Here is an 18,648-nt window from a genome sequence, read left to right on the forward strand (position 1 = left end):
GCCAGGATGGTCTGGATCTCCTGACCTCGTGATCCGCCCGTCTCGGCCTCCCAAAGTGCTGGGATTACAGGCTTGAGCCACTGCGCCCGGCCGAAGATTTTTATATAATCCTGATTGTCCATCTCTAGGACTGCTGAGGTCTCTTCCTGGAGCATATGTTTGTCAGTTTAAAAACCAAGTGTACAGTACTTGATTCATTTTGAGGAATTACAGAACATCTCTTACCTTCCACCTTCATCTGTACCTCTTCCTCCCTTGCTCTGCAGTCATCTGTGAACTTGTTTGTCCCGGTCCTAAGTCCTTCAGCAAGCACAGCTGAGGAGTTCTCACGAAAAGCATGTTCGTCCTCAGGTCCTTCTAGAGTCCTCTCACCACTCTCCTGTGTTGGCTCTGTAAACTTTTTTTTTTTTTAAAAAACAGGGTCTTGCTCTGTCACCCAGGCCTGAGTGCATTGCCGTGATCATAACTCACTGCAGCTCAACTTCCTGGGCTCAAGCGATCCTCCTGCCTCAGCCTCTCAAGTAGCTGGAACTACAGGCATGTGTAACCCTGCCTGGCTCATTTATTTATTTTATTTTATTTTATTTTAATTTTTTTTTTGAGACGGAGTCTTGCTCTGTCACCCGGGCTGGAGTGCAGTGGCCGGATCTCAGCTCACTGCAAGCTCCGCCTCCCGGGTTTACGCCATTCTCCTGCCTCAGCCTCCCGAGTAGCTGGGACTACAGGCGCCCGCTACCACACCTGGGCTAGTTTTTTGTATTTTTTAGTAGAGACGGGGTTTCACCGTGTTAGCCAGGATGGTCTCGATCTCCTGACCTTGTGATCCGCCCGCCTTGGCCTCCCAAAGTGCTGGGATTACAGGCTTGAGCCACTACGCCCGGCCTTTATTTTACTTTTGAGACAGAGTCTTGTTCTGTCACCCAGGCTGGAGTGCAGTGGTGTAATCTTGGCTCACTGCAAGCTCTGCCTCCTGGGTTTACACCATTCTCCTGCCTCAGCCTCCCCAGCAACTGGGACTACAGGTGCACACTCCCATGCCCGGCTAATTTTTTTGTATTTTTAGTAGAGATGGGATTTCACCGTGTTAGCCAGGATGGTCTGGTCTGAATTTCCTGACCTTGTGATCTGCCCGCCTAGGCCTCCCAGAGTGCTGGGATTATAGGCATGAGCCACTGCGCTCGGCCTGCCCGGTCAATTATTTGTTTTGTAAAGACGGGAGTCTACCTATGTTGCCCAGGTTGGTCTCAATCTCCTGGGGTTAGGCAGTCCTCCCACCTTGGCCTCCCAAAGTGCTGGGATTGCAGGCATGAGCTACTGTGCCTGGCCTTGCTCTGTAAACTTTGAGGGTTACACAGTTGACTTTGTTCCCTTCTTCCACCAGCCTTTAACACATCTTTCTCTGTGCCAGGTCCCAGAATATTCCGAGGGGAAGGTCTTAGACTCATTTTAGAATCGGTAGAGATCCCTGCTGGCTGACCTCACATCATTCCCTTCCTACCCCCAGGACAGTTGTAGACGTTTTATGTTAGCTGATGATCTTCATTTACTCTTCATAGAGGAGATTAACTGTGTGATGAGCACCTACATGTAGTAAAGATTATTTTTGCTATGACATCTAAATGTCTGTGTTCAATTTGGAGTAGGAAGAATGGAAGGGAAAATTCAAGCATGTATGATAAGGCGTGATCAACTGTGATTCTCGATGTTTGACCTATAGACTGTCACATGGTCCCAAGAGTGTCGTGAAGTAGGTGGTATTATTTCTACATATCTGTTAGTAAATATCTTCATATCAATTAAAAAAGATTTAAGCACCTACTCTGTGTAGGCACTGGGCAAATGAGATTCAGAAAGGTTAAATAAGCTGACCAAGGCCATGCAGCTGGTAAGTGGCCGAGCTGTGGGGTAATATCAGATCCATCCAACTTCAAAGCCAGTATTCTTTGCACTGCTGCCTCTGGGAGCACCTTCTCTGTCCCAGCCTGGCATCCAGTGTAGGGGTGGCAAGACGAAGGTGCCAAGGTTCCTCCCTTGAGGAGCTCTCTGCAGGGTGAGTCAGCCCAAGCACAGTAAAGCACTGGGTATCGAGGCTCTCGAGTGATAGAGCTTTTGCGCATCCCCTTTCCTGCATTTTCACTTGGCACACGTCCAGTGCTCACATGGAACACCAGGCTAGGTGCTGTTGGTGCCAAGGACAATCAGGCCATGCTTCATAGACTGAAAAGTCATACACCACAGGGCAGTGAGTGGAGTGCTGTAACAGGGATGGGTTTGGAGTGCCCAAGGGGCGGGGGAATGAGCGACTGACCATCAGAAAGGTCCTTGCAGAAGAGGTGGCACTGAGTCTTACTGATGGACAAGGAGGAGGACGGGACATTTTGGACAGAGGGAGCACTACGTGCCCAAAATGTCAGGAAATGCTGCTTGTCTGGGGTGCTTGGGGCACTGCTGGCCCTCCTCTCATCCATGTTTGTCTGCATTCGCTGGACACTTGGAGCGAATTTGGAGGAAGGTGGGAGATGAGGCTAGACAGGAAGGTTGGGGCCAGCCTGCGAAGGGTTCCTGATGAGCTTAGGGGTGGCGATTATTCTGTAGGCACATGCAGAGCCCTGGAAGGGTTCTAAGCCAATGCTGAAGTGGTAGGGTTTGCATTTTAGAGCTTCTCTGGCACGCTGCAGAGAAAAGGTAGGAGGGAGAAGACAGGGAGCTGGTGAGGAGCTGTTGAAATCCTTCAGGCTACTGGTGATAGGACTGGAGCAACATCTCCACTTATCGTTCCTTTTTTCCTTTGGAGAGGCACAGTTCACCAAGCAGTGCTTCCAGGAGGAACGAACTCTTCCCTTTTTGAAGTCAGGTGGTTTGTCTCTTACCTTCTGCCTGGGGTCTACCTACTTCTTACCTTTAGAGCCAGCTATCACCTGCTGAAACTCATCCTTGGTGATGTATGATCCATCTTAGGTCATCTGGCCTTTGAGAGTGTTTCTCACTTTTTCCCTTTTTTTTCTACCTTCTCCCCCCTTCCCGCTTCTCTCCCCTCCCCTCCCCTCCCCTCCTGTCTGTCACCCAGGCTGAAGTGCAGCGGTGCATTTGGCTCACTGCATCCTTCACCTCCAGGCTCAGGTGATCTTCCTGCCTCAGCCTCCCAAGTAGCTGGGACTACAGGCATGCACCACCATGCCCAGCTAATTTTTCTTTTTTGTAGAGATGGTTTTTTTTTGCCGTGTTGCCCAGGCTGTTGTTGAACTTGTGGGCTCGAGCGATCTGCCTGCTTCAGCCTCCCAAAGTTCTGAGATTATAGGCAGGAGCCACCATGCCTGGCCAACAGTATTTCTCACTTTATATTTCATTACTCCTTTTCCCTTGGCTTCCAGGTTAGGGAGAACTTGAGTTTGAATCCCGGTTCTGCCACTTACAAGCCATGTAGCAGTTTCACTTTCTGTAAAAGAAGGATGACAGCTGTGACCATTTTGTAAATTGTAAATCTGTTTGAAGACAAAGGTATATCATTATACTCCTAATTTTTTTTCCTCCCCCAACTCCAGTCCTGGTCTTTACAACCAGAGATGGCAAAACTCCTGGTCTGTGGACTGGTTGTAACCTGCTAGGTCCTTATAGTATTTAACATTTTCGGACAATTCACATTAAGAATTAATGACTCCAGGCTGGGTGTGGTGGCTCACGCCTGTAATCCCAGCACTTTAGGAGGCTCAGGTGGGCTGATCCCTTGAGGCTGGGAGTTTAAAACCAGCTTGGCCAACATGGAGAAACCTTGTCTCTACCAAAAATACAAACTTTAGCTGGGTGTGGTGGCACACGCCTGTAATCCCAACTTGTCAGGAGACTGAGGCAGGAGAATCGCTTGAACCTGAGAGGCGGATGTTGCAAGTGAGCCAAGATGGCACCACTGCACTCCAGCCTGGGCGACAGAGTGAGACTGTGTCAATAATAGAAGTTACAGCTCCAGTCTAAGTCCCTACCTTGAACTGAAGACTTGAATGACGTCGCCTCCCCACTTTATGTCCCCTTTTCTTGTTTTTCTCCTTGGCATTTACCACTCTCTAACATACATATTTCACTTGTCTTACCTTTCTCCTGGTTTTCCCTTCTCTCACCAGCTAGAGTGTGAGCTCCAGGAGGCAGATGTTCTTGTATGTTGTTATTATTCTTATTTTTGGAGACAGCATCTCCAAAAGGTTGGAGCGTCTCCACAGGCTGAAGTGCAGTGGCACAATCTCGGCTCACTGTGACCTTGGCCTTCCAGACTCAAGCAATCCTTCTGTCTCAGCTCCTGGAGTAGCTGGGACTACAGGCATGGGTCACTGCACCCAGCTAATTTTTGTATTTTTCTTGTACAGATGGGGTCTTGCTATGTTGCCCAGGCTGGTCTTGAACTCCTAGGCTCAAATGATCCTGCCTTGGCCTGCCAAAGTGCTGGAATTGCAGCCTTGTTTTTTTTTTTTTTTTTTTGAGACTGAATCTCGCTCTGTCGCCCAGGCTGGAGTGCAGTGGCGTGATCTCGGCTCACTGCAAGCTCCGCCTCCCAGGTTCACGCCATTCTCCTGCCTCAGCCTCCTGTGTAGCTGGGACTACAGGCGCCTGCCACCGCACCCGGCTAATTAACCTTTTTTTTTTTAATTGAACGCTAAACCCACAGGTCTAGAACCGTGCCTGCTGGCACAGAGTAAGTGCTTAGTAAGTGCTTGCTGAACAGTTGAAAAATGCACTAAATTCAATATTTCTGGTTTTACTTGGAAAAAAACAGAATCTCTAACTCTGATTCTCTACTACCAAATGGCACCAGTAGAGGTGAGGAGCAGCTGCCCGTCTGAGGGTGTAGGCGCTCTTCAGTTTGCTGCAGACCTCACCATCTGTGTTGTATACCTGGCTTCAGTGGGAGCAGAGGGCAGAGGTGGAGAAGCAGTCAAAGTGGAGATCAGGCCTTGACAGACAGGTAGGAACACAAAATGGGATGGAGGCAAGGACATGGCAAGCAGAGGAGATAAGATGTGCCAGCAAACATGTAAGAGGGTGTGATGGGCCAAAGGTGGCAGGTAGTTGGTGGCAGGCAGAAGAGGGCACTAGAGAAGTGGGCTGGGAAGTTGGGGCTGTGTCTTACAAGGCAGGCCCTGGGAGTCATCAAGTTTATTATTAGTATTAGAGGCCAGGCACAGTGGCTCGTGCCTGTAATACCAGCACTTTGGGAGGCCAAGGCGGACAGATCACTTGAGGTTAGGCCAACATGGTGAAACCCCACCTCTACTAAAAATAATAAAAAAAATTAGCCAGGTGTGGTGGCAGATGCTTGTAATATCAGCTACTCGGGAGGGAGGCTAAAGCACAAGAATCACTTGAACCTCAGAGGTGGAGGTTGCAGTGAGCCGACACTGTGCCACTGCACTCCAGCCTGGGCAACAGAGTGAGATTTTGCCTCAAATATATATATATATTTATTAGAATTCCTTAAATATAAAAAGATATAAAGAAAACAGGCTGGGCATGGTGGCTCACACCTGTAATTCCAGCACTTTGGGAGGCCGAGGTGGGTGGATCACCTGAGGTCAGGAGCTGAAGACCAACCTGGCCAACATGGCGAAACCCCGTCTCTACTAAAAATACAAAAATTAGCCAGTGTGGTTGCATATGCTTGTAATCCCAGGTACTTGGGAGGCTGAGGCAGGAGTATCTGTGGCACCTGGGAGATAGAGGTTGCAGTGAGCTGAGATCGCACCACTGCGCTCAAAAAAAAAAGAAAAGAAAACAGAAATGACCTGTAACCTCCTTTAACAAATAATCCCTGTAGACACATGTTAGAAAATTCAGAAAGTAAGAAAATTTAGTAAGTCCAGAGGGGTTCAAAATGATAGCAAACACCACCTTTCCTATTCATCTTCATGAAGTTAGCAGCTGCCAACAGTTTGAGTACTTTCAGGAAAATAGATGCCTATATTAACAAGTGTAGATTTCTGAAGGTTTGTGATTCTTTTCCTACATCTCACTCTGTCGCCCAGGCTGGAGTGCAGTGGCATGATCTCCGCTCACTGCAAGCTCCATCTCCCGGGTTCACGCCATTCTCCTGCCTCAGCCTCCCAAGTAGCTGGGACTACCGGCGCCGGCCACCACCCCCGGCTAATTTGTTTGTATTTTTAGTAGAGAATGGATTTCACCGTGTTAGCCAGGATGGTCTCAATCTCCGGACCTTGTGATCCACCCATATTGGCCTCCCAAAGTGCTGAGATTATAGGTGTGAGCCACCGTGCCCGGCCAGGTTTAAGATTCTTTTAAGTTTTATTTTTCTTTGGCCCTTGACCCAGGATAATGATTAAAAAAAAAAAAAAAAACAAACCAAAAATATTACGTGCTCTTCGGAAAAAAAATTTCAAATGGATACAAGAAGCTTATAATGTAAGAGCATAAGCCTTTTTTTTTGAGAAGGAGTTTCATTCTTGCCCCCCAGACTGGAGTGCAGTAGCATGATCTCGGCTCACTGCAACCTCCGCCTCCTGGGTTCAAATGATTCTCCTACCTCAGCCTCTCGAGTAGCTGGGACTACAGGCATGTGCCACCACGCCTGGCTAATTTTTGTATTTTTTTTTAAATTTTGCTTTTTTTTTAGAATTTTTTATTTTTGAGATGGAATTTTGCTCTTGTTGCCCGGGCTGGAGTGCAGTGGCATAATCTTGCCTCACTGCAACCTCTGCCTTGTGGTTTCAAGCGATTCTCTTGCCTCAGCCTCCTGAGTAGGGGGGATTACAGGTGCCCGCTACCACGGCCGGCTAATTTTTGTATTTTTATTAGAGACAGGGTTTTGCCACGTTGGCCAGGTTGGTCTCAAACTCCTGACATCAGGTGATCCACTTGCCTTGGCTTCCCAAAGTGCTGGGATTACAGGTGTGAGCCACCGTGCCCAGCCGAGCCTAACCCTCTTTCTACTTCCCTGCATTACCCAAAGAGATCCATTATAAACAGTTTGGCTTTTTAGACTTTGCTAATATATACATATAAAGCAATTTTGTCTTTTTTTTTTTTTTTTGAGACAGGGTCTCACTCTGTCGCCCAGGCTGGAGTGCAGTGGTGCCGTCATGGCTCACTGAAACCTCTGCCTTCCAGGTTCAAGCGATTCTTGGGCCTTAGCCTCCCATGTAGCTGGGATCACAGGCATGTGCCACCATGGCCCAGCTAATTTTTGTATTTTTAGTAGAGACAGGGTTTTGCCATGTTGCCCAAGCTGGTCTTGAATTCCCGAGCCCAAGTGATCTTCCTCCCTTGGCCTCCCAAAATTGGGATTGGGATTACAGGCGTGAGCCACTGCGCCCCACGTGTTTTTATAGAGATGGGGATGGGGTTTTGCCATGTTGGCCAGGCTTGTCTCCAGCTCCTGGGTTCAAGCAGTCCACCTGCCTTGGCTTCCCAGAGTGCTGAATTACAGGCATGAGCCACTGTGCCTGGTCTGTATTTACTTTTGAGAGGAATTTAATAGAAATGATTTAGGAGTGCAGATGGGATAATGGTTTACTGCTTATGGAAGGCCTTAGGGGGACATTTGTGGAGTGTTCTTACACCTGACTGGGATTAGACTGGATTGGAATTTCACAGCAAAATAGTCTTGCAGACAAAAAGTTTAGCTTTTTCTTTGTGGAGTCCTGGAGTGAGTGGACGCAAGAGGGGGCTGAGGCTTCACTTCCATCTCGGAGGAGGTTTGTTGTTGGGAGCAGTCTATCTTGATTGACCCTGGTGCAGTCACTGAGAAGCTGAGGCATTTTCCAAAACCAAGTTGATCATTTGAGGGGCAGAGTTTGCAGAAAACTTTCAGGAGGCTTTGGGTATGGTGGGAAAAACACTGCACTCAGGACTTGGGGATTGGAGTTCCTGGGGCTAGCCCTTCCCCTCACTGGGTCCTCAGGTTTCCTTTACCCTTAGATATGGGATTGGGCTAACTGGTTTCTAGGGCCCTTTCCAGTGGCAAGAGCTTAAGCTGCTGTTTTGCCTGAAGTGCATTCCTTGCCTTCCAGGAGCTTGCAGTCTGGTTTAATGAGAGTGTTCATTTCAGCTCCTTTCCTCCCCACGCAGTGAGAGGATATCATCTGCTGAGCTTGAGAAGGTAAATGCTAAGAAATGGCAGTAATCAACCCCTCTTACAGTGCCACTTCACCACCTGGAGAGAACCTTTGCCTTAGCCACAATCACTGTCCCTTTGACTGGTAGAACCACCACTGATTTATAATTTGCCAAATGCTTCATGTACGAAAGTGCCCTTGGAACAATGCTTTCAATTCTGTTTTTTTTTTTTCCAGGTTGATTCCAAAGATAGTTCTCATAACTCCACAAACTCTGAATTTGCAGCTGAAGCTGAGGGTCAGAATGATACAATTGAGGAACCCAACAAGGTCCAGAAAAGGAAGAGGGATAGACTTCGAGACCAGGGCTCCACAATGATCTACCTGAAGGCTATCCAGGGCATCCTGGGGAAATCGATGCCAAAAAGGAAGGGAGAGGCTGCCATTCGGGCAAAACCAAGCACAGCAGAGCGTCCTAGCCGTGGAGAAGGACCAGCCAGGAGTGAAGGACCAGCCAAGACTGCAGAAGGAGCAGCCAGGAGTGTCACAGTCACCACTGCTCAGAAGGAGAAAGACTCAACCCCAGAGATCAGCGTGGAGGAGGACAAGACTGTGCCAGAGAAGAGCAGCTTCTACGACAGGAGAGTAGTTATAGACCCTCAGGAGAAACACAGTGAGGAGCCCCTTGGGGACCGCAGGACAGTCATTGACAAATGCTCTCCACCCCTAAAGTTCTTGGATGTCGCTGACTCTCATTTAGAAATCCAAAAAGTGAGTAAAGCTCGCGCCAGGCATCTGACTTTTTAGTTCTCTTGATGAAATGTGTTCCATCTTTCTAGCTTGATCCTAAGTGTTACTAGTTAAAAACAGTACTTTACGTAACCAGGCCTCCAAGAAACAAATTGATGGTTTTCTTCTAACATACTTTTCAGATTTTCAGTTATTAATAAATGTAAACTGAGTTTTTTTTTTTTTTTTAAGGATTTATATGTTAGGATGTGGGTTTAGCTGCTGTGTAAAAGGCCAAAATAACAGTGGCTTAAGTTTGACTTAAGAAGGATGGCTCCATCACGTCAGAAATACTGGTGCCTTTTGTCTTGATTCTCTATCACCCCTCAACACAGTGTCCATCTCTTGGTGTGAAATGGGTACTCTGATAGGACTCAGGGTTTGTTAATGTGGGCATTTTGGCCAGTGGAAAGGGGAGAAGAGGAAAGTGCATTCCTTCCTTGTTAAGAGCTTGGCTCAAGAGTTGCACATGGTATGTCTGCTATTGACAAGAGTGGGGAAACCTGGTTGATACCTAGCTGCAAGGGAATCTGGAAAATCAGCCTTCATCTAGGCAGACTTATACCTTGATAACCAGAGAAGAAGGGAAGGATGTCGTTGGAGGAATACTAGTGATTTTTAACATAGCTTATAATTGAGGGGCAGCATTCTTCTATCTTTTTTTTTGTTGTTGTTGAGACAGCCTTGCTCTGTTGCCCAGGCTGGAGTGCAATGGCGTGATCTTGGCTCACTGCAACCTTCACCTTCCAGTTTCAAGCAATTCTCCTGCCTCAGCCTCCCGAGTAGCTGGGATTACAGGCGTGCGCCACCAAACCTGGCTAATTTTTGTATTTTTAGTAGATACGGGGTTTCTCCATGTCGGTCAGGCTGGTCTCAAACTCCTGACCTTGTGATCTACCCGCCTTGGCCTCCCAAAGTGGTGGGATTGCAGGCGTGAGCCACTGTGCATGGCCGCATTCCTCCATCTTACTCGTCTCCACCCATCCTTTATTACTGCTCCACAGGCAGCTTCTCATCTTTTAGCTCTTTCTTCTAGTACTTACCCCATGTTTCTAAATAATCTTTACTGTTGGTCAGTTTTTCAGTTTTAGATGTCTGAGAACTTCTTGCTTGGGAGATGAGAATTTAGTTCTCTGTACCTCCTTCAGAAGCACCCACACCCAGGGATACGTTAGCTTCCCCTTTCTGCAGCCTCCCTGTGTGGCTTGAATACCTTTTGGATTAAGTCTGTTTAAGATTGGTTACTGCTGGCCGGGCACGGTGGCTCAAGCCTGTAATCCCAGCACTTTGGGAGGCTGAGACGGGCGGATCACGAGGTCAGGAGATCGAGACCATCCTGGCTAACACGGTGAAACCCTGTCTCTACTAAAAATACAAAAAACTAGCTGGGCAAAGTAAAAATACAAAAAACAGCGGGCGCCTGTAGTCCCAGCTACTCCGGAGGCTGAGGCAGGAGAATGGCATAAACCCGGGAGGCGGAGCTTGCAGTGAGCTGAGATCTGGCCACTGCACTCCAGCCCGGGTGACAGAGCAAGACTCCGCCTCAAAAAAAAAAAAAAAAAAAGATTGGTTACTGCCATGTTCACAGCTGAGTCACTTTGTATACTCTGATCACATTTTCTTTCTTGTAAAACTTCATTTTCCTTAAAGTTAATCGTTACTTTGTTTTTCCTTTGGTTTTCCCTGTACCTTTCTCTAATTAATCTCCAAACTGTGAGAGCCATAAAATCCTTCTCAATATGGTCAAAATAAGGAATCTGTTCCTTTTTTTTTTTTTTTTTTTGGCTTGGAGGTATGCGTCCTCAGCCCTCTGTCATCCTGCTCTGCTTTGGTCTGGACTGCCTGCCCTTAGGCCTGCTGGCAGCTGTCTCTCTGGAGCCTCCTTCACATTTCTCCCGGATTGAGTCTTCTGCTACCTATAACTCTGTGTCTTCTCATGTTCTTCTTCCTTGGTTTACTCTCACATTTTGGTGGAATACTTTTTCTAGTAGCTTCTTGAGAAAGGGTTCATGGAGAAACTTTTTTTGGAAAACGTGTGTTTGAGATTGCCTTTTTTTTTTGACCTGGAAAAGATGTTCCCAATATATTGTTAAGTGAAAAAAGCAGGTTACAAAACGGTATGCACAATATGAGCCCATTTTTATAAAAATATACATATTTAGCAAAGTAAATGTACAAATGATATTTATCAAAATATTAACATTGGTTCTTTCAACATAGTAGGATGATTGTTGATTTTGCTTAACTACTCCCCCATTTTTTCCTGTTTGAATTTACTATAATGAAGATTGCTTTTTAAATGGATAGTAGGAGATGAGGGCATTATTAACCTCTGATTAGCCCAAATATACTCCTAACAGTCCTTCTGGCAAAGTAAATGTTTCTATTCAGCCTATATCTGGGAAATTGCTTCTACCTTATCAATTTGAGTGTCCTTCAAAGATGATATTCACTCCAACTGCCTTTTAGGAAAACTATACAATAGCAATTTTTTAAAAAGTTAAAAAACATCCCTCAAGTTAATACCAAAAGGAATAGATGAGAAAATACAAATCCTCACTTTTCAAAAAGAAACAATCCAAGTACATACTACTAAATTATACAGAGTTACATTATGTAAGTTTAGTTTATTGCAGAGATGAACACAACACACTAGAAGTTGGCAGCTTCTGTTTCACACCGTTCACAGCCCTCACTCTGTTCTCCATTTCATTCACTCACCATGCAAAACGTCTGTACATGCAATGATGTCTGATGTTTCTTGGTTTCCGTAGTATAACAGGAAACTTGACATTTCAATTAAAAAGGTAAAATGAAGACATTTACCATCAGGCTATAAAATTCCTGTTCTGTAAGAGGATACTATAGTACTTGAAGATATGATTTGAAACAAAATCATGTACCAAATGAAAGGAGCACCATTTCAAGAGCACTAGGACTACATTAAACTTAAATGTATTCCAACGTTCTTGAAAATGTAACTCAAAACCAAATCTAATCTTAAAAAAGCTCCAGTAACTAAAACTACATTAACAGGCACGATGAACAGTGTAAACACTGTTAACGGGCACCAAGTTTAACAGGGCGGACGATATTTGCTTCTGCATTCACACTTACTCAATTACATTTTTTAAAAGACTGATGCTGCTTAAACTATTAATGTCTTACAAAAAAAAATTTTTAATAAATACAGCAAATGCTAGAAATCTAGCTAGGTTGTCATGCAAGGTATAACCAAGACAAACTCAAATTTATAATAAAGGCAACTTGCATTCAAAATGAACTCTACGCTTATATTTTATTAAAAGGGCAAACATCATGAATTAACCCAGCTGCTTACTTGAATTACAAAAGTAGCATGATTCGATATGAAAAGAAGAAACTGTCTACAAATCTCTGACAGTAATAAATTTCAGTGTACAATGCATACAGGGGTCATACAGAGCAACAGACTCTCATACAAAACAAAAATATTTTCATACCTTTAAAATCCAAATTTTTCTTTAAAATCATTCATGAAAAAGATTCTCAAGTCAGAATTAACACCTCGATTAGTCAAGCATCAGGAAGCTACATTACAGCTATTAATATACAAAGATACATCTTTTCACCAGTCTTTCCTTCTGATGTCTGTGTTCGGAATCATATAGACTCTCATTTCTCTACACTCCCCATTCTATCATTTCTTCAGATCATGAAAACTGAATTTGCTGAACACCAGAAATCTGTTGATAGGATGTTGTGTAAACCATAACATTTTGTTGTTGACCATCTGTGGTTATTAAGCCAGCTGGTAACTGGTTAGTAAATGCCTCCTCTGTAAGCTCTTCACTTAGTCCATCTATAGCGTGACTGCTCCACCAATTCCCTTTTCTCCTTTCATAGCCTCTCTGAATTTCTTTTTTTTTTTTTTTTTTTTGAGACGGAGTCTCGGTCCGTCGCCCCGTCGCCGGGGCTGGAGTGCAGTGGCCAGATCTCAGCTCACTGCAAGCTCCGCCTCCCGGGTTCCTGCCATTCTCCTGCCTCAGCCTCCGGAGTAGCTGGGATTACAGGCGCCCACCACCTCGCCCGGCTAGATTTTTGTATTTTTTAGTAGAGACGGGGTTTCACCGTGTTAGCCAGGATGGTCTCGATCTCCTGACCTCGTGATCCGCCCGTCTCAGCCTCCCAAAGTGCTGGGATTATAGGCTTGAGCCACCGCGCCCGGCCCGCCTCTCTGAATTTCTGAAGGTATAATTTCAGAGGTTCCACATAACTGTCAAAGCCTAAGGTAGACATAGCAAAGAGAATATCTTCTCCATTGATTGTTTTTCGCTTCTCTTGATGGCACCTTTCGCTTGCCTTAGATGTTCTATAAAGCTGATGAACTCACTCACACACTCTTGAACACATTCTTTGGCATCTTTTGTAATCTTTCCCGTTTGAGGTATGGCATTTTTCATTATCCTAGCCACATTTGCTATTGGAAGATATATATCTTGTTCTCTGAAACTTTCTTTTGAACCATTTGTGTCCTCATGATCATTCATGCTGTCCTCAGTATCATCATGAGAGTATATAACATAATGACTTCCTCCAATATAGTCTGCAGAGATTCCTAGTTGAGAAGCATCTGTTGTAGAACTATCACCATCCATTGTCATGAAATACTGTCAGAACCATGTTGTCAGTGGTGCTGAAGAACACCTGTCTAAAAAGGTGTCTGACCTTTGTGATTTCAACCTCCAATGCAGCCCTGGTTAGCGCCTGTCTCCCGAGATTGCCTTTATTTTACCTTTAACCTTGATTGCAAGCTTGGCTGGTTTCGGAATTCCAGGTTGGAAATCATTTTGTTTGGGATTTTGAAGGCATTGCTCCTTTTCTTCTGGGCTTTGTTTTTTTTTTTTTTTGAGATGGAGTCTTGCTCTGTCTTGCCCAGGCTGGAGTGCAGTGATGTGGTCTTGGCTCACTACAGCCTCCACCTCCCAGATTCAAGTGATTCTCCTGTCTCAGCCTCCCGAGTAGCTGGGATTATAGGCGCATGCCCCACCACACCTGGCTAATTTTGTGTTTTTAGTAGAGACACAGTTTCATCATGTTGGCCAGACTGGTCTCGAACTCCTGACCTAAGGTGATCCACCTGCCTAGGCTTCCCAAAGTACTGGGATTACAGGTGTGAGCCACCTTGCCTGACCTCTTCTGGTTTTCTTGATGTCTGAAGCTATTCTGGTTCCTTGGTTTATGATTGTTTTTGTGTGTACATATATATATATATATATATATTTTTCCTTCGAGACAGAGTCTTGCTCTGTCGGCCAGGCTGGAGTCCAGTGGCACAATCTTAGCTCACTGCAATCTTCGCCTCCTAGGTTCAAGCGATTCTCCTGCCTCAGCCCCCTGAGTAGCCGGGATTACAGGCGTGTGCCACCACACCTGGCTAAGTTTTGTATTTTTAGTAGAGATGGGGTTTCACCATGTTGGTGAGGCTGGTCTTGAACTCCTGACCTTGTGATCTGCCTGCCTCGGCCTCCCAAAGTGCTGGGATTACAGGTGTGAGCCACCGTGGATTTTTCAGGACTGGTCCTCTAATTTTATTGCCTTTCTCCTTGTTTCTAGCCAACTTCTTGCTTTACTTTGTAGGAGATTTTCTTTTCTTTATCTTCCAACCCAGCTGTTTTATTTAGTTTTACTTTCTGCTGTCATGCTTTTATTATCCAAGAGCTCTTTTGTTTTTTAATAGCATCTCTGTTCTTGTTTCATCTTCTGTTATCTCTTTTAGGGTATTCATGGTAGTTTTTTGGCTTGGTTTTAGTTTTCTTTAAGTTGCTTCTTTCTGTTTCTTTTGATTTCTTCTGTGTTAGAGGCTGTCTTCACATGTCTGGTAATCTTTGATTGTCTGTGATCAAGAATGGGAGGATTTAAAAGCTATTTAGAAGCTCTGAGCACAAAGACTTTGAGCTTTGCTTTGGGATGATCTGGAGAGCATAACCTTCCTCCCCTCGCCATGTCACTGCTTTTAGGAAAAGTGCTGAAATTACAGGCATGAGCCCCACGCCCAGCCTAAATTAAAAGTTTTGGCCAGGCGCAGTGGCTCATGCCTGTAATCCAAGCACTTTGGGAGGCCGAGGCAGGTGGATCACCTGAGGTCAGGAGTCCGAGACCAGCCTGACCAACATGGTGAAATCCCGTCTCTACTAAAAATACAAAAATTAGCCGGGCATGGTGGTCCATGCCTGTAATCCCAGCTGCTCAGGAGGCTGAAACAGGAGAATCGCTTGAACCCAGGAGGAGGAGGTGGCAGTGAGCTAAGATCACACCACTGCATTCCAGCCTGGGCCACAGAGTGAGACTCTGTCTCAAAAAGACAAAAAAGGAAAAAAAAATTAGCAGCAATGAAAAAACAAACAAATAAACAGAAAACAAAACAAAACCACACACAGGGAAAAAAAAGAAAAACAAGAAAAGAAAATCAACATAAATATTAGAAGATATGTTAGTTAGAGGAAACGTTAGTTTCATCTGCAACTTCACCCTCACTTTGAGAGATGTGGTACCTCCAATTCCTGAGTCTTTCTGGGGTCCTGTAGTCTGGTTCTGGGTTTTTTCTCACTGAAGGCTTAGGTTTTGGCCATCTGATTTCCTTGGCTGATAATCGCGAGACGGGCGGATGATGAAGTCAGGAGATCGAGACCATTCTGGCTAACATGGTGAAACACCGTCTCTACTAAAAATACGAAAAAATTAGCCGGGCATGGTTGCGGGTGCCTGTAGTCCCAGCTACTCCGGAGGCTGAGGCAGGAGAATGGCATGAACCAGAGAGGCAGAGCTTGCAGTGAGCCGACATCACGCCACTGCACTCCAGCCTGGGCGACAGAGCAAGACTCTGTCTCAAAAAAAAAAAGAAAAAAGTTTTTGTCACCCAGGTTGGAGTGCAGTGGCATGATCATAGCTCATTGCACCTTTATTTTTCTGTGGTCCCCTTGGTTTAACTTTTCCAAGCATCAACTTTTGTCTTTTGCTGAGTGGGGAGAGGGCAGGCCATCTGCACGGGGTGGGAGCAGGGGTCTGGAGATCTTGACAGACTTCACCTAATCTCCTATTTTCGTCTGCAGCTTCACCCTCACTTTGAGAGGTGTGGTACCTCCAATTCCTGAGTCTTTCTGGGGTCCTGTAGTCTGGTTCTGGGTTTTTTCTCACTGAAGGCTTAGGTTTTGGCCATCTGATCTCCTTGGCTGATAATCATTAACCCATCTGTTTTCTATGCTCTATTATCTGTGAATAACATCCAATTCTCATTTAATTTGCTTTGCTGTTCATTTTGTGTGCTTTCTCCTTGTAGGTTTATATCTTTTCAAATGAATTTCGTGTAACTTTAGAAGGGGTTTTGGGTGGGTAGGACAAAAACTATATGTGCTATTATATATAATTGGAAATTCCCACATAAAGTCGGTTTGTAAGGTATTTTCCTCCCAAATATGTAATGGGTGTGTTTTCTGTCTAATATAGATTATCTTACTTGGTTGCCTCGAATTCCATTGTGTGGATGAATTTTCTAAAGTTATACCCAAACTTCTGTTGATGAGACTGGACGACATTTAGGTTTTCTCTTACCTATCTATTTGGAGACAGCACAATGTGGTAGGTGAGCATGTGAGTGTTGAGATCAGACCACTTGGGTTTAAATCTCGGCCCTGCCAGTCAAATTAGGATCTTGAGAAAGTCAGCCTCTTGGAGCCCCGGTGTCTTCCTGTGTGTAAAATGGGCTAGCTTTTCAAATGTTACCACTTGTAAAAAGCTAATACAGGGTCAGATGCATTTTGGGTTTACAACCTCTGTTGCAGCTATTCAGCTGTGTGTGAAAATGGCCATAGACAACATACAAGTGAACGGGCCTGACTGTATTCCAATAACACTTTATTTACACAAGCAGGCAGTGTGTATTGGGTACCTGTGGGCTACAGCATGCGGAACCCTGAATTAATATATGATTCCTCTTTGCTCAGTGCCCAGTAGTAGGTGCTCAATAAATGTAACTTTAAATTTTACCATACAGGCTTAAACCTAAGGCAATCTTTTTTTTTTTTTTTGAGACAGAGTCTTGCTCTATTACCCAGGTTGGAGTACAGTGGCTCACTGCAACTTCTGCCTCCCAGGTTCAAGTGATTCTCACGTCTCAACCTCCTGAACAGCTGGGGTTACAGACGTGCACAACCACATTTGGCTAGTTTTTTGTATTTTTAGTAGAGCTGGGGTTTTGCCATGTTGCCCAGGCTGGTCTAGAATTCCTCAGCTCAAGTGATCTGCCTGCTTTGGCCTCCCAAAGTGCTGGGATTACAGGTGTGAGCCACCGTGCCCAGCCAAGGCAGTCTTGAATGTAGGCAGTCTCCTATTTACCCCCGACAAAAAAAATCTGAAAACATTTTCTTGACCAACTTGACTCTAGAAACCTTTCAAGGATTTAGATGACATAATTATTATGTCTGTTTATGGTATATGTTTCTAGTTACATGTGCATTTTTGAAACTGCTTTTGTCCTTACTTTGCCATTTTCCTATCCACTCAGTGATTAAGTTTTCCTGTTTGTTTCATGATTGTTTTGGTTCATTGGAAGAGGATCCAAATGAGAACTGTATGTGGCAATTTTTAAATGTGTCAAATCTCTTTGTCTCTATAGATTCTTCTTTCTCCCCCTCCAAGATGATATAATTTGTTTGTTGTAAAAAATGGGGTCATATGTCTCGTTTTTGCTGATGAGAATATAGCACTTTTTGAATCTGTGTATTGTTCTTGGAAATTTTGTTCCAAGTTGCAGATAGTCATCATACCACATTGAGGCAGTCTGTTTCCATTTTTCCTCGAGGTGTGTTTTTGGGATTGCCATAATGTGACCACCTCCAATTATTTTGCAGAGATGTTAATGATATGTTACTGTATATGATAAACACTTTGACTTTTAGGTGCACGTATACAAAAGTAGACTTGTAATTCCAGTATGTCTCACTAGAAAATTCAGCAGGAGGAGTGAGGTTCCAAGATGTCCGAATAGGAACAGTAGGGGCTGACTGACACCTCACGTGGCCGGGTGTGCCTCTCAGGTGAAGCTTCCAGAGGAACAATCAGGCAGCAACATTTGCTGTTCTGCAATATTTGCTGTTCTGCAGCCTCTGCTGGTGATGCCCAGGCAAACAGGGTCTGGAGTGGACCTCCAGCAGACTCCAACAGACCTGCAGCTGAGGGTCCTGACTGTTAGAAGGAAAACTAACAGAAAGGACGTCCACACCAAAACCCTATCTGTACGTCACCATCATCAAAGACCAAAGGTAGATAAAACCACAAAGATGGGGAGAAACCAGAGGAGAAAAGCTGAAAATTCTAAAAATCAGAGTGCCTCTTCTCCTCCAAAGGAACGCAGCTCCTCGCCAGCAGCAGAACAAAGCTGGACAGAGAATGACTTTGACGAGTTGAGAGAAGAAGGCTTCAGACGATCAAACTTCTCCAAGCTAAAGGAGGATGTTCGAACCCATTGCAAAGAAGCTAAAAACCTTGAAAACAGATGAGACGAATGACTAACTAGAATAACCAGTGTAGAGAAGTCCTTAAATGACCTGATGGAGCTGAAAACCATAACACGAGAACTATGTGACACATGCACAAGCTTCAGTAGCCGATTCGAGCAACTGGAAGAAAGGGTATCAGTGATTGAAGATCAAATGAATGAGGCCGGGCGCGGTGGCTCAAACCTGTAATCCCAGCACTTTGGGAGGCCAAGATGGGCGGATCACGAGGTCAGGAGATCGAGACCATCCTGGCTAACATGGTGAAACCC

At 45.0% G+C, this 18,648-nt stretch overlaps 1 protein-coding gene and 1 pseudogene across 3 annotated transcripts in view; one reads left to right on the forward strand and one right to left on the reverse strand.

The window, feature by feature from the left end:
• The window catches only part of TATDN2 (TatD DNase domain containing 2), a 44,315-nt gene that overhangs the window by 3,863 nt on the left and 21,804 nt on the right, over positions 1–18,648 (forward strand). For both annotated transcript variants that reach the window (XM_011952288.1, XM_011952287.1), the window contains exon 3: positions 8,292–8,825. In XM_011952288.1, the coding sequence (XP_011807678.1) occupies positions 8,292–8,825 (534 nt within the window). The remainder of the gene's footprint in view (positions 1–8,291; positions 8,826–18,648) is intronic.
• LOC105519081 lies at positions 12,013–13,596 on the reverse strand (annotated as a pseudogene). Its single transcript, XR_001002923.1, has 2 exons — positions 13,056–13,596; positions 12,013–12,729 (listed from the first exon to the last, which is right to left on the reverse strand). The product of XR_001002923.1 is annotated as a nuclear transcription factor Y subunit beta-like (transcript).

Source organism: Colobus angolensis, unplaced genomic scaffold, assembly GCF_000951035.1.
Source record: "Colobus angolensis palliatus isolate OR3802 unplaced genomic scaffold, Cang.pa_1.0 Scaffold34, whole genome shotgun sequence".
Taxonomy (NCBI): domain Eukaryota; kingdom Metazoa; phylum Chordata; class Mammalia; order Primates; family Cercopithecidae; genus Colobus; species Colobus angolensis.